Raw genomic sequence first — 16,153 nt, 5'->3', positions numbered from 1 at the left:
TCCTCACTCTGCCTGATCAGTAAAATAGGGATAATAGTACCAGCCCATCATCGCTTACCTTTAAGCCTCCTGAATTTTAGGAAGACAAGTACATGCTATTTAGTAGCCCATAATTAAACACAGTGTCTTCCACTTAGTACTCGAAAGACAGAAGACCCACATCGTAAACCTCTCTCAGAAATAAATAACCATAGAAGGTAGGAAGTTAACTCCTTTTTAGGAGGCTACCATAACCCTGGATTCATCTCACTAAACATAGATATAAAAAACTTACATAGATATTAGCAAAGGGAATTGTTTTTCTCCAACAAATAGAACCATAGTAATTAAAGAAGATGGCATGAAGGGCTCTCTTCTATGGGGTGTTACAGAAGGCCTCTCTGGTAAAGTGACATTTAAATAAAGAGGAGGGAGGAGAGACCATGCAAATATCTAGGGGAAGAGATAGATGGAAAGTCAGTGGAGGTTTCAAGCAGAAGAGTGGCCCGACTTGATTTACCTTTTAAGTGTCACTAAGGCACTCAGCTGGAGGGGACACCAGAGAATGGTGGCGTGGACTGTAGAGGCAGCTGGATTTGCTAAAATATTAGAAAAGGGGAGAAGATGAGAAAATGAGCATGATGGGCTTTTTGAATGGTGACTGTGACAAAGGACTGGTAGAAGTGAGTGTAAAAGAGAATGGGAAATGGCTTTTTACTGTAAAAGGAAGGGGGAGTGAAGTATGTGGTTTTTTTTTTTTTTAAGCACATATTTGTATCCTGATTAGAAGGATTCATTAACATATTTGAGAAGAAAACCCATGATCTCAATCATTGGAAATAATCTGATACAAATCAACATTCATTCATGATAAAACTTGAGTAAACTAATAAGTCTGGAAATCAAAGTCCTATTGCAAACGAGATACATAATGGCAAAGTATTAGAAGCATTACTTTGAAAGTCAGGACAGTGGCTGTCATGAGTACTGTACTGAAAGAGGGGCCACTGATGATTTCCCAAGGAAAGCGGCGTGACCAGAACTGTGCTGATAGGAGTTTCCTCCAGGCGCTGTATGGTGGATAGAAGCTATTAAAATGCTGGCTGTGCCTAAAGCATTTGAGAAGACCCACTTAAAGATTTCTAAAAGTGCTTAATTCTAAAACTTTATTAATAATGGTCACTATAATTTCTTGAAGAAGTTGTGAATGTAAGTACCCTTAACAAAACCTATGATCCTGAAAATCATTGCCATCTGTTCAATCCAACATAGTCATGGAGAACTTACTGTGGTGGTCCTTGTGTCCATGTAAAAATTAGTAGCATTCTGTTTTTACCAAATTGATTCATTGCAGTTCATGCTAGAGGGGAAAAAAGTAGGATTAAAATATCAGTTTCTTGAAATAACCCTTTCCCTCAACTCCCACCTATAAAGCTCCTTGGACTAATGTGATCATAGAGCAACTGGCTTTTCAGTCGAGGCTTAGGCTTACTCTTGGTCTAGAAGAGAGGGAAGTCTTAAAACACTTGCTTTTTCCCCTTTCTTGCTTAAAATGTACTTGAATTGTATTTTTCTTTTACCATTTTAGCCTAACTGCCTAAAATTAGTAGGTGAGGATGACAGGTAAGAGATGCTAAAAGAAACAAGAAATGCTATCCATTCCAGTGCAAGATGGGAAAACTGAAAACTCCAAGACTGGTGATCAAAGGCTAGTAGAATAACTTACCTTATGATGAAGTAAATAATACAATTTTGAGGTGGGGGGGGGTCAGTTTTGCTTTTCTGTCTCTGAAAGGTAATATATGCTCATTGCAAAAGAAATTCAAGCAGCTAAAGTGGAATTGCCTTGAAATTCTACCCTGCAGAGATGGCTACTGTTAACATTTTGATGAATATTCTCCGTATTTAATCCTATTCATATGTAATTTTAAATACAGAATCAGAGCCTTTGTTAAACACTGTTCAAGAGTTATTCTGTATAATTACAAGTCCCAGTGGAACACTGCTAAAGCCTCAAAGTATCAGTTTGGAGGTGAAAATAAAATTGGCATCCAATAGATTTCTCTTTAAATGAGGCCATATGGAATGGGAGAATAGCACTGGACACTGCAGCTAGAAAAACCACATTTTGGTCCCAGCTCCCCTCACACTAGCCGTCTGATGCTGGGAGAAATTACTTCTTCATCTCTCTGAGCCTTCTGCCTCATCTGTAAAGTGGAGTAGAAAATCAGGCTTATTATGAGGTTCATTTATGTGAAAACACGACAAACTGTAAAGCAGTACTCTAAGACATGTACCTCTTAGTACATTACATTAATATGAGTGTTTGTTAGTAGAAAGCTACTGTCACATAACATGACTAAATTGGGCCACCTAAACCAAATTTTATAGGATAGACTGGGAATTTTAGAATTTTTTGTATTTGATCTCATTAAATTGATGTTTTTAACAAGCTTATGTTTATTGTGTAGTAAGACTGCATAGAATGCTAATTTCAAACCTTTGTTCTCTGCTTTTTGGCCAGTTAGAGTATTTTAAACATGATAAAAGGCTTGTCAAGGAAATTTTAGGTCCAGGCCCTTATTTCCCACAGTTGAGCTACAAAAGCAGAAAAGCAAAACAAGTTGGGATGGCAAAGGAGGCTTCCTGATGCTATAAAGTTGCAAATTGGTCTCCTGTGGGCTGCAACTGCATGCCACCCGTGATATGTTTTCAAGAAAAAAAAAATGTGGTCACCATCTAAAAATTAAAAGACAATTCAAAAATCACCTATCTGGCTTCTCTGGAAAAATGGACAGATTAGGCTAACTCTGTGCTCACGTTCCCAGTCAAGCTAAATGGCTGGCATGTATTCCCCAGCATGGCCCAGGTCACCCAGCCTGCCCTGTGACTTTAGGTCACTTGCTGGCCCACTGACAGTGGAGTCTTGTCCCTGCACTACCCCCATATTGTACACATGGGGTTGATGGTCAGCAGCCTCTTATGTTAGTCATCTAGGAGAATTTATCCAAAGACTTCTTAACCTTCATCCTACTTCTGGTGGCTTCTATTTATATAGCTTAGCTTAGTGTGTGTGTGTGTGTGTGTGTGTGTGTGTGTCGAACATTGGCCCCGAGCTAACATCCACTGCCAAGCTTCCTCTTTTTTGCTGAGGAAGATCAGCCCTCAGCTAACACCTGTGCCCATCTTTCTCTATTTTGTATGTGGGATGCCTGCCACAGCATGGCTTGATGAGTGGTGCATAGGTCCGTGCCCAAGATCTGAACCTGCGAACCCCAGGCCCCTGCAGCAGAGCGTGCAAACTTAACTACTATGCCACTGGGCGAGCCCCTAGAGCTTGGTTTTTTGAAGTCTTAATTTTCTGGTTTCAGTCATGAAGGGCACTTAACGATTTGAAAATAAGATTATCATCAAATGATAGCTTCATTTGCTAAGTGACATAGAACTAAAATACTTAATTTAGTTCCTTTTCAATATTGGTGAATGTTTTTATCAAAGTAAGTTGGAAACTTAATCTTGTCAGTTTTAATAACCCTAGTCTCACTCTTCCTAAACTATCCTAATATGAAATGGAGTTACCAGAATGAACTATCTTCTGTGATTTTTTTTTAAAAACAATAATGCCAATTTTTCTTAATAAAATTTGCTTGTGTAGCCAATTTATCCAGTAAGAAATAATATTTAAAAGCTATGTCAAAGTATGGTAACCTATTTCCTATATTAGAAATGATAGCTTGAGCTCAACTTTTAACTTACTAACTAGCAGTCTTCTTTTAGAAATGGAAATAGTGTCTGTAAACCATTTTTGTTATTAAGTATCTGCACCTAACTTTTACCTGACCCAAATGGCTAAAAGGATGTCTACCTCATTTGTTCACTGAGCACACACACTGCAATCCTTATAATTTTATGACTGAACACATTTAGTCCTTAGTAACCTGACAAGCATTAATAGTAATTGATTGATAAGTTACTGATCACTAACAAATCAATTGTATAATTCTGAATTAATCCTTGGTGGTGTTTTTCACCTATTTTTTTTAAAGAGGACTAATAGCTGATAACTTGAAATAGTATCTGTCTCTATGATTATGGGAAAAAAGAGGAGGGGGCTGTGATAATCCCTCACCTTCCTACTGCTATACAAACCTGTAGTTGTTAGTAACAGACTCATCCCTCCACAATGGCAATGGGGGAATGAAGTTAGATCCTTATCCAGAAAACACAAAACGCTCTAATCATCACCGGTTTTGGTTTCAAAACAATAGAGCCACAGGTTTGCATTACTCTTGTGTTTCTGAAGACCTGCAAAGGATGTCAAGAATTGGTAGCAGTTTGCTTCAGCTGTAACCTTGAAGTACATGGTCAAGGGGGAGGTTTGTCTCTTGTCATTCAGAAATCTGTCATGGCATAATTTTCCCTGTACAGATTGGATGTAAGAAATAAGAGGGACAATTTGCTGAAGAAGGATCAGCCTTCAATCTCACTGTCATAAATCCCGAGTGCCTTGGGGAAGTGACCAGTCAGTCAGGACTGCCAGTAGGTGGCATCTTGACAACTTTACCAACCCTCTCCTTTAGAGGTTACCAGACCTGCTTTTCCAAAGTGTCTCCCTCTGCAATTAGTGGAATATCAGTGCTGATAAAACTCTACATGTGGTTTTTGAGGACTCTGCTTCTCTTGAAACCCTCTGGGTTAGAGGCTGTTCACTCATATACACCTCAGGAACTTGGGGCCAAGATGAAGTCCACTGTTTCCTAGTCCCTTGCTCTCCTGACCATTATGTTTCCACCCTCATTCAAAATGCCTTCTCTTTGAAGCTGCTCATCACCCGGCAATACCAACTCACTGTGCTCAGTGCCCTCAAACCTCCAAGTTGCTCCATCCCGTTCACTCCAGACCTGAGCAGCTGGGTGCGTCGTCTTCGCAACCCTAAACAACTCTGAAATGGACAAAATAGCTTTACAGTTCTTTAGCCTTAACGCCAGTGCCCTTTTCCTCCACACCACTTCCATGGTCTCACCCAGGAATCACAAGCACCTCTGGACAGCTCTGCTTTTGAAAACGAAACCTGAAATTCCACTCCACCCTATTATCCTATTCCTCTGTCCCCTGACCTGGCACTTTTAAGTGCCAGGCCACCGCTATAACTCTGGTCCCTGGTCCTGCCCCGTATGTTAGCCCCTCTTCATTCTTGGCCACGTTGAATTGCACATGGACTTTGTTCTCTGATCTTGAAGAAATCACTTAACTTGTCTAATTACAGATTAAGTTACCTGGAACGAGGATCCTAAGGCATAACAAAAGGGTAATTACAAATAAAACGTCTTGAGAGTGCCTGCATAGATTCTACATGGTAGCTTCCAGTTCTCTTCCTTGAACACCCACAGCCATCATCAATCACTCAGCCACACCCTCACTCCTACTCTCTAATTCTCCAGCAATCTTCCTGCCCAAGTTCTCCCTTTCCCACTCAGTCAATACCTGTTGTTCCAATTACCCTGACGAAGCAGCAGGAGGGAGAAAAAAGCACACTACTGAAGTGAGTTGATGGGGTTCATAATTACGACGGAGTCAGCTGTCTAAACTTCTAACTACACCATCCCAACCCAATCCTCTCTGCCTTCCCTGATGGGATTTTTTACTCTTTAGCACCAGTTCTCCATCTGTCTGCACCAAAACACTCATCTTCTCCAGGGTTCGTCTTGTGCTCTCTTCTGTCTCTGGGCCATGGAGGATGGGCTTCAAGTTTTGTGAAATCCTGGAAGTGGAACATAAAACGTGTGCCTGTGCCTCTGTCAGAGAGAATCCATAACTTCTTTCATGTGATTCTTGGAATCTGTGACAGAAAAAAAAGATTAAGAACCCCTGATCTGATAGACCTGAATTCACAGGGCGGCAATGCCACCTACTTGCTGTGGGACCTTAGGCAAGACACTTGCCTCTTAGAAGTTCCTCCTCAGTATGAGTAGGATCAAAATACGCACTCCATAGGGTCTTCGTGAGAGAGACAATGTGTGTAAAATGCTTGGTACAATATCTGGCATTCTAAGCAACTAGATAAGCATTATTTTAACATAAGTGAAATCTAATAGCTACCTATTTTTTCTAGGTGAACTCATCCACTCCCATGGCCTCATTTACCAGCAAAAAGTGAAAGGCAACCCTTTAACTCTATTTTACAGCTCAATTCTCCTTCTTAAGCTCCATCCAGACTGTACATACAGCCACTGGGTACTGAACTTGATTTCCCACCAACAACTCAAAGTCATTGTGTTTTTTTCCTTCTCTGTCACCACATCATATATTTCACTTAAAGCTCATCAAGTAGTTTAGCCAAGCTAGAAATCTGTAAGCTATCTTCGACTCACTCTTCCCCTTAATGTTCAACATGTTTAGACCTCAAGGCCTGCTGGTTCTACCTTTAAATGATCTCCGGAGTTGATCCCCTCTTTATCCCCATGGTCACTGCCTTAGTTTAGAAACTTCATAGCCCTTAACGATTATTAGAATAGCTTTGTAACTTATTTTTGTCCCAAGGTTCTCACCTGTCCCTTCTGTCCTCCATAGTTACTGGAGGGCCCTATGTGATGGGGATTTAAAAAAAAAAAAAAAGTATTAAACTGTAAGTGTTTGATTTTCCTCTCCCCCTGACAACTCTTTCTTTTGCTGACAGTCTCACCCTCCCCTGGAAGAGATACTCTGCTAGTGCCAGCTTTGGTCCATGGGCTTTGGTGAAAAATGAGGATAACAGGTACCAAGAATCACAGCCTTACAAGGTGAAAGACTAGTTTAACTCGCGTTAGCAACAGAAGCCTGAGTGTCTTACTAGAAAGAGGGTACTGCAAGAGCAGGAAGGGGTAAGAAGAGGGAGGACCTTAGGCTTGATTTAGGGGCGAGTTTTTTGATTAGAATTTGAGAGATGGGTAAAGACAGAGCTTTGAAGCAAAAGAGAGTGAAGATGCAAGAAAAAGGGAAAGAGATTTAAGTGATTCTTTGATTTTCCAGTCTCCAGTGAAGATGTGAACGCCTTTTACTTGTAATAGCTGCACAGTGCCACGACTGGGCCATGAACATCTCTGGGCTCTGACAGTTACATCTGCTTAAACTGTATGTTCCTGAGGATGAAGGCCCCACCACATTTAAGGTCCTTGACAGTCTGGCACCAACTTCTCCAACCCTATCAGCCCCTTCCTTCGAGCAAGTTTCACCCAGAACTATTCTGTTCCGCATTTCTTCATACCTGTGCTTGCCCCTCTGCCTAGAATGACCTTACCCTGCCTTTCTGTTGGTGAATTTCCATTCGCCAAGATCCTAAACTGCCAACCCTGCCCCTTCCTTGAATTGGGATAGTCTCCTCCTGTATCCATGGCCAGGTTACCTGCAAGGGAATGGAAGTAAAAATGGTAAGAGATTGAGCAGTTGAGCCCTTTCCCAGGAAGTTTAAGGAGGACACCAAAGGTGACAGGAGTTATCCTCAGGGAGCTCCTCAGGAATGGATTTGAGTAGTTGGAGGATCTAAGGAGGGAATGGTCATGGGGCAGTGAGGGTTGAAGCCAGCCTGATTCCTTCATGTCATGTATGGACATCTTCTCCAATACACAAATCAGTTGCTTCCCTTATTATTTTAAGCAACAAAAATAATTTGTAACTTATTAGAATAATTCATTTGCAAATGGTAAAAATGGCCAGATTTCTAGAGATAAAAGCTTATGTTGTGCTCTGAATAATATTCAAATGCACTTTGTACTGCCAGTGAGGGAGGTAGGTAAAAGTAAAGAAGAGATTAGACCAGCTCTGGATAAAAAACTCACCTCTAACAAAAAACGACCTCATGCCATCAAATTTACACATAGGCAAGTATAAATAGACCGTGTTTCTTAATCTGTCAACTCCCCTTTGTTGACAAACCTGCACGGCAAGAATGCAGTAATGTTCACTGTTTGCAGTTACTAATTTATCCAAGGCAAAGCCTTGTGCCCAAGAATGGAAACATGCTGAGTCCTCAGAAGTGCTGAGGTTGTACAGAAGGGAAGCTAAAGGAAGGTGCTTCACAAGGGGTCTGATGCCAAAAAAAGAATAGTCAGACTGGACTGAAAGGGGTTAGTATCACAACGAGGCGGAAACGTGTGAAACAGTTCATGCAGCCACCTTATTTATTGAGAAGTCCTCATTTTATTGCCCGTTTAGTAACATGTTTGTTCCACAAACTGATTTCTCATAAAGCAAAGCACAACTTTTTCTTATAAATAGTATAAATTATTTTATTTACAGAAACTTGTTACAAAACAAATAGACTATATATTTCTTCTCTTTTAAATATCCAAAGTAATTTTCTATCCCTTGACATTTGTTCATGTTCTATACAGCAGCCAACACAAAGTCCAGCTGAGATGCTCTTGATTATGTGTACAAATTATCAAACTATTCACACATCTTAACACAGGAGATTGCTTTTATAACCAAGCTCAAAAAAAAAAAAAAACAGCAAAATGCTTTCAAGGCCCTACATTCACACTGACAGTATGTAGTGCTCATTTAAATGATCTGAAAATGTAAAATGTTTTGCACAAAATGTAAAAATGATTATTTTCTGCTAAACTGAAACTTTTAACAATCATTTTCCAAAGTCCAACTTCGACCCCCCCCCAGGACAGAATGAGAGATATTAAGAAATTCCTTGGCAACAGAACTCTTGCAGGAAGACAGCTGCCTTGATAAGTTACATTTTTCAAATTATACATTTTTTTTCAGTGTCCTCAGAGGTACTTTGTATTATATTTTTGGAATACAAAATATTTTAAATATTCTATTTTAAACTCTGTTTTTCATGAGTGAGTAACAAAACAGACACATCATGTAAGTTGCTGGCTGACAAAAAGATTTGTAACCCTTGGTGCCACCTGGCAATCCATCACTAGTTGAATTACTGGGAACCAAAAGGTCTTAATTTAAAATACCTTATAAAATTACCAGCATTGGTGGTTTTCAACTCCTCCCCTAAAATTTTAGAAACAATATTTAGGTGGAAAAAGCAAACTCCAAAAGTTCAACTGAACATTCAAGTCTTTTTAAAGAGAATCCGTCTAAGCTTAAAACTAGGTTCAGGCACTTTCAGTTTGTTTCCATTAGTTTTAAACCACATCACATACGAACACACATGTGCTCAGAGGGTACACATACACACACACAGGCGCGCACACACACACACACACACAAAACACTAACAAAAGAAAAGCAGTGTGTCACTTAGTTACATGTAGTCTATCAGGAAATCAGGCAACCAGGGAGAAGCAATGCCCACTTCATCTGTCTGAATCCACTCCCGAGACATTACAGGGACAAGAAGACTTTCACAGAACAGAGGCATCCCTTCAACTGTGAAGGAGGCAGGTTCTAGAACTATCGGCTTGGCAGTGAACCACTTCAAATTATAAAAAGGTATTTACTTTTATTAATTAATAAATAAATACTAGATGATCTCAATTGTACCAAAACAGGATATCAGAAAAAAAGACCTGTGCAAAAATACATATTTAAATATGTACAATTCATTTTTAACAAAATATGTCTTCTGAAATAGGGATACTTCCATATTTATAATAGAACAAGAAATTCCAAAATAAAGATACAAAAGTAGGTTTTGTATAATTCTTTGTTCATTGCAGCACTTTTTTTTTTTTGTAAGTTAAGAAAACTGCAGGAGTTGTCATGAAATTCTATTGGAAAGAATATAAAAATTATCTTGATTTTAAGTTGATACCAAAGTCTGTCTAGAAACAACCCAACCACTGCAAATTTGGTTTTTGCGAGTTAATTTAATTCAAAAAAATACTTGTACTCCCGTGTTCTAAATGGTCTTAATTGCTCATCATAATAAAAAGTAGTTGTAGGAGAAAATAAAATATTTGAACAACAGTCTAAAATTTAATAGCACTGTTTAGAATAGGTCTGTTTGTGGCAGGCAGAATCCAAAATGGCTAATTTCCTAATCCCGATGCTCTGTGTACTACTGGGAGACACAATGAAATTCCATTAAAACCTCAGTCTAAGAAATCAAATGATCAATACTCGCTAATCTAAATATCTACATTATTCTGAATCAACTTGTTATCGTGGATCCTATTCACATCTTTCGGAACAACATGATCTGTCTATAAATTCCATCGCTAAAAGCAACTTTATTTATAACCATCAAGTCCCCTTGGCTCTGAAAATAAATTCTACCCAGACCCCATTGCACTTGTCATCAAGGAATCAAACTAAGTACGTTCTGATTCCCTCTTACCTCCTCCCTCTTCCTTCACTGGGATGGAGCAACCAGACTGATTTTTCCTAACTCCATCGAACTGGCCCATCCATGCTCTCCTTCGTAAGCTCTCCTACAGCATCATTTAAAAAACATTTACTGATTGATTGCATAATAAGTGAACAAGATACTGCTCTCCCCTTCCTTAAAAAAAAAAAAATCAATATTTTACATCAATTTATAGCTAAAGTATCTGCATAATGTTTTTTTCTTACATAATAAGAATAATTCTGTAGTAATTCACATTATTAGGCTGGTAACCAAGTATTTATTCATTCTACCTGTTGTTGACTTGAAATTCCCTGAAACTGAAGTTTGTAACCCAAGAATTTTAGGGAAAAAAGGATGCACTAGACTGGCTCTGTGCAGGTCCTACCCAGGGTGATGATCAGAGCCTTGGGAATTGACCCTGTGTGCAGCAACTTTGTGTGTTGTTCTAAACAAAAGAGCCCAGTTCTTGTTCCAGGAGCTGTGGTGGTGGGATTACCTATTAAAAAGCCCCAGCTCATCCTCCATATTTAATGACACCTTCTCAAGCAATGATGTTTTAACATATTAAGTTCTTTCTTTTGGGGTGGGGCACTAGAGAAAATATCCCAGAGCATCTCTAAAACTCTCTTAGGAAGACGGCTGGCGTTAATCCCCAGAAAAGAGGGTGTGTTGGGGAAATACTATATACCTATCACATCATCTCTGTATGCGTACACATGGGCCACCTCCCCTCCCTGGGGGCCTGCTCCCCACCCCAATGGCACCCACATAAACACTTGTTCTGGCAGGAAGGGGAGCGCAGACACACACACATGGGGAGCGCTCAGAGCAGAAATTTACACTGAGTCCCAGGACAGTGTCCAAAGAGGAGAGATCAAGGGTAATGCAGAGTGCCTGGAAACATATAAGTATATTAATGACTTTGTGAATGAAAGTTTCTGCTGCATCCTAATAACCTCACTTTACAAAGGCAATTTTTTGAAAATAGGAGACTGGGCAGGACAATCAACCCAATCTGCCATACTGTTTAACATGAAAACTTAAAGGATAAAAAAATTCCATCTCTTTGGAAATCTTGGAAAAATGTTTCCCCCTGTAGTGATTTCATCCACCCCCTCCCACCAAAATTTGGCTTTCCATTAACAAAACTAGTTTGCATTTGCATTTTCTTTTTAAAAAAGTCACACTGAATTGCTTTTATACCATGAAAAGTAAGCCTCTAATATGATATATACTTGCTCTCTGGGCATCAATGGCTTTAAACCAGTTTTTAAGTTAGAAACTGACAGCTTCTTATCCCAAATTACTTGCAAAAAGGCTGGGCAAAATTACAGGCTATTTTGTCATGGTGCCTTGCGCTAACATCCACATTCCACTCCTGGAACGTTGATAAAAACCAAACGACAGATCCCCTTCTCCAGAGGGTTGCTCAGGGCGCAGCTCTGCTCTCCTCTGGAAGGTGTCTCCATTTAAGGTGCCTAACTGCTGGAGAGGGACCTACAGAAGACAGTGGAAAAAGGGAACTGAGGTGGGGAAAGGAGGGAGGGAGAAAAGTCTACCGTAACGCTCTTGCCGAAACATTCTTTTGCCCAGCCAATCTCCTGGAAGAGTGGCTCCGTGATATACTGCAAGTTACAAGACAAAACACAACTTCTCACAGATTGGTAGCAAGGAGTCCAGACCACTGTAACACTGAGAAAAGAAACTCGGTGGCTGAACTTGATCCAGTGTCCTTTACGAGTACTCACTGCTACAGACATAGCTTCAGGGAAATCCTCGTTAAAACAACAGCCCGGCAGATTTCTACCCTTGAGGCCCACAGGAGGTTGGGAAAACAGACTCAAAGGCATCGTGGAGTCCAGAGTGCTGAGTGGAGGTGTAACTTGTCGTCAAAAGTGTCCAGATTATTCCTCCCAGGACTATTTTCAGCTGTCAGGGACGTGCCTTTGGCTTTCAAAAAAGAGGGGTGGGGAGACAATGAAAAGGTAAGTCAGCGGTTGTACACTGCGCTGCGCTGATGCTAACTAAGCAAGAATATTCCAAAGGCCACACACCACTGACGTCTCCACTGACCGGGTGATGCCAGGAGCAGTCAGCTACAGAATTTGCCCTTAGCTTTCCAAAAGCCTTCACTGCCCTCGAGCACGACCATTCTAAAAGCCTGACTTTTAGAAAATTGTCTAGAAGAGATGCAAGGCCAGGTTTCTAGCTTAGAGAAAAGGCTTACGTGTTTGCCTTTTGGTTTTATTTACTGATTTTGTTTCCTTGAAGGCATTCCAGGTTGTCAACTGAGAAGTGAACAAGGTCAAATGGGCTGGCACACACAGGTGTGAGAGCTCACATCCGAGGCAGTGCTCTGCGGGGAGAGGGAGCCTTGGCCCTCACTGTCCCACAGGGAGCTATTTTTAAGTCCTTGATGGCAGAGGCTACGAACAGACTGGCGGGGGGAAGGGGGGAGGATGTGGCTGCCCAGCCCCATCTCCTAGGCTTCCCAGCATGTCCTACTGCATTCTCTTGTTTAGGGAGCTTCAACCAGCTCAGTTATCTGTCTTAAAATCAGCTCCAGAAGGAACAGCACAGCGAGTTGAGGTCCCTACTTTTCTAAGAGCAGCATTCTTTAAAGCATTTTGGAGTCCTGGGTCCCTCTGAGATTCTGATGAAAGCTATAGGATCCCTCTTCCAGATAAATGAGCACGGACACAAAACTATGCTACGCTTTTTTTGGGGGTTTGCCGATCCTCTGATCTCTAGCCAGGGGTCCCCCCTAGGATTTGTGAAGCATAATAAAAAGTATTCCACTGCACAGAGGAAATCTTTCTCAAATACAAACAAGTTGAAATTAATTTTAAGGAACAGAACCCAAACTTAGGCTGTCGGTCCTAGTGGGATATAGCCCCCCGCAGATGGTGGAAATCAGAGGTGGCAAACTGGTAGCTCATGAGCCCAACTTAGCCAATAGATGTGTGGGCTATACCAGATTAAAATACACAACAAAAAACTACACAGCTTAAAAAAATGGCCGCATTTCTCATGCAAGTCCAGATTTGCAGTTTCCCTTTGAAAGTGGTAACAAGTTTCTGGGAACAGCTGCTCCATGTAGACGGGGCTCCCACTCCCCAATTTTCCACAGACACTGTTCCTCTCAGCTGCGCCCACCCAGCCTCTTCCTCTCCTTTCTGTTACTGTGGGCGGTAAGGTCTGCAGCCGCGTCTACACGAAGACAGAGTGCGCTCAGTAATACAAATGTGGGCATCAGAACGCAGTGGAACACCCCTCCTGCGGAGTTCCCGGAGAATCACGAAACTCCATTCAGAAGGGAGTTTTTAAGGGATGGGTCTACCATTTCTTGTGCTGTTTGCATTGCATTTTTATGCTCATCATAAACTATCATGAGTAACTACAAACCAGGAAATAAAAGCACATTTTCACTTGTCCAGGAACCCCCTGCTCAAAGAGCCAAACAGACAAACAGCCCATACGGATGTGAGGCTGCAACAGAAGAATTTGAGCGCTTGCTATTTAAATTCATGGATAATTATTTTCCCCATATCTTTGGCATTGGGTATTAATTCACACAGATATTGGAGGGAAATTATATCACAGTAAGAAACCTCTTGGTATTTTATGAAAAAGTCCTAACCTGGCATTTGAGTTAAGTTCTGAAGATGAGGAAGGAAAAGAAACAAACAAAAATGGGCTTCACATTTTAAATCAGGGCTCTGGGGTGATGCTGCTGAAATTCCTGCTTGTAAGCAAGGGGAGAAGATATCCTGATGAATGAGATAACAAGATGAGAGAGGAGCTGGAAGTTAGAGCAAAGGAAGCTGGAAGAGACGGCCACAGGAGAGAGGGCTGGGAGAAGACAGGAACCGTGGAACATGGGGGAAAGATAGAGATTCAGTGTGAGAGAGAGCCCCACACCTAGTGAGTCACTTCTCTACAAATGGGCTCACGTTCAGACTTCTCTTTAATCTATTAACTTCAAGGAGATTTTAGTCTTCTGCGATGCCTATCCTTAATGCTGTTTTCAGGCTTTCCTGGAAAACTTGGAGAAGAAAATAGTTATAGGGAGAGAGTTAATCAGAAAATCTGAAATTCCTTGATGGGAAAAATATTAAAAGCTCTTGCTTTTTAAAATTTAAATCATCTTTCTCTACATCAGTTTGATTTTAGCCCATCTTTCTTCAGAGGAACATACTAGAAAACTGCTCTCCAGGAAACACAGCCTGCTTCCCTCCTGCACAGCATCACAGGACACACACTGTCCCCCAGGGACTATGCTCGTTGGCTACAGAGAGGGATTGTGCTGTCACGCAGGGTGGTTTCTGCAGCCCTGTCTGCTCAAGTGCACCTCTGTGGTTTCCTCACCCAGGAGCATCTTCCAAGTCATCAGCAATTCGGGCAGAGAGGAGCCTTTGTTACCTTCATATGGCCATGAACTTTTCCTCTTTTTAAAGGACACCATGAGGCTGGACATTTGTTACAGGCAAACCAACCAACCCCAAACACACAGATCTCCCGGCTGGCGACAGACCTTGAGGAGAGGAAATGCGCATCCCCACAGGGCTCACAGTCCATTTCCTACCTGATGAAGGAGGGAACTGTTGGTCAGTCCTTGTGTCCCTGGGCTGGTGCCTGTGTGTTTCACGTGGACATTGTTCATGGCTGGCAATTTGGCAACCTTTGTGGGTTTGCTGCTGTTGTTGTTGACGCTGCTCGAGCCGGGCGAGCACTTTCTTTTCTTTCCTATGAGTTTGTCAAGAGGAGTGTGCGAGTGTGAATAACTGCCGTGGGAGTTGACAGGCAGTTCGCTGGACTGGTGAATGAACGGGCCAAGAGAAAGCGTGGAATCACTGCTGTTCACCATCACACTCATTCTCTTGATGGATTCAGCGGGGCTCCCGCCGGGGGGGCCCCTCCCTGACTGGTCGTGCCGGACACTCACCGAGTTTGCTTTACTTGCCACACAGTTGAGGCCGATGCCATGGGAAGCTGTTACCGTTGAGGGGTAGGGAGGCCCAGAGTGAGCGACACAGTTTTTCCTAAAAGACTCCATGGAATGAGAAGAAGAGGAGGAGAAGGAGGAGGAAGAGTGAACTAACAGTGGGGAACTGTTTTTGCGTTTCTTTCCTGAGCCGCCGCTGGTACTGCTACTGGCGTTGTGACAGTTAGTGCTGTTACCAGAAGACTCCTTGGGTCTTAAAGACTTGCTGGATTTCAACTTCTGAGGTTTCCTGGACATGGGGGAGGAGGGCACTGAGGAAAGGCCTGAGGGCGTGGAAGGGGACGAGGATGAAGAGGACACTTGTCTGGATTGCATACTGCACACAGGATCCATTGCCCCGGAAGCGGCAGGCTGTGCATTTAATGTGGTTCCATGAGCTGGTACCGATTTGTTATTTGGGGAGATGTAGGTGGACGAGAGCAGGACTGGGGATGTAGACATGGTGGCTGCTGCCAGATAACTGACCCCACATTGTGATGTCGGCACAGAGTTTGTCCGGTGAGGAACACGTGTGGAGACAGGTGATGTGGTACTGGGCACTGGCGGGATTTTCCTGCAAAAAAGGAGAGGGCAGTGGGTAATATTTACCATAGCCACTCATGGAAACTTTCATATGGACACCCCTTCGCCTCTGCCACTGAGAAGCACACCCCTGTCAGAGGGATCACTCTGAAATGCAGAGCCAGTTCTGTCTCCTTCAAATTCTTTAATGACTTCCTGGGGCTCTCAGAATATACAGAATAATGGTCTGGCAAGTCCTGTGCACCTCGCCTGCTGCTACTGCTCCAGCTTCATATCGCCCCTCCCATCCACCACTCCCACTTCCCTGATTCCAGCCGCTGCTCTATATCTTAAGTTTGGAGAACAGG

General features: G+C 42.0%; 1 protein-coding gene across 4 annotated transcripts in view; it reads right to left on the bottom strand.

Moving 5' to 3' along the window:
* Positions 1-8,121: 8,121 nt before the first annotated feature.
* Positions 8,122-16,153, bottom strand: part of ATXN7 (ataxin 7) — a 141,772-nt gene continuing 133,740 nt past the window's right edge. For 2 of the 4 annotated variants that reach the window (XM_058562387.1, XM_058562395.1), the window contains exon 11: positions 8,122-15,837. In XM_058562387.1, coding sequence (XP_058418370.1) covers positions 14,847-15,837 — 991 coding nt within the window. In that variant the 3' untranslated portion in view covers positions 8,122-14,846. The remainder of the gene's footprint in view (positions 15,838-16,153) is intronic. The other 2 variants (XR_009222871.1, XM_058562374.1) reach the window with 2 other exon arrangements.

Source organism: Diceros bicornis, chromosome 2, assembly GCF_020826845.1.
Source record: "Diceros bicornis minor isolate mBicDic1 chromosome 2, mDicBic1.mat.cur, whole genome shotgun sequence".
NCBI classification, from domain to species: Eukaryota; Metazoa; Chordata; class Mammalia; order Perissodactyla; family Rhinocerotidae; genus Diceros; species Diceros bicornis.
This window is presented reverse-complemented; position numbering and strand designations above follow the sequence as displayed.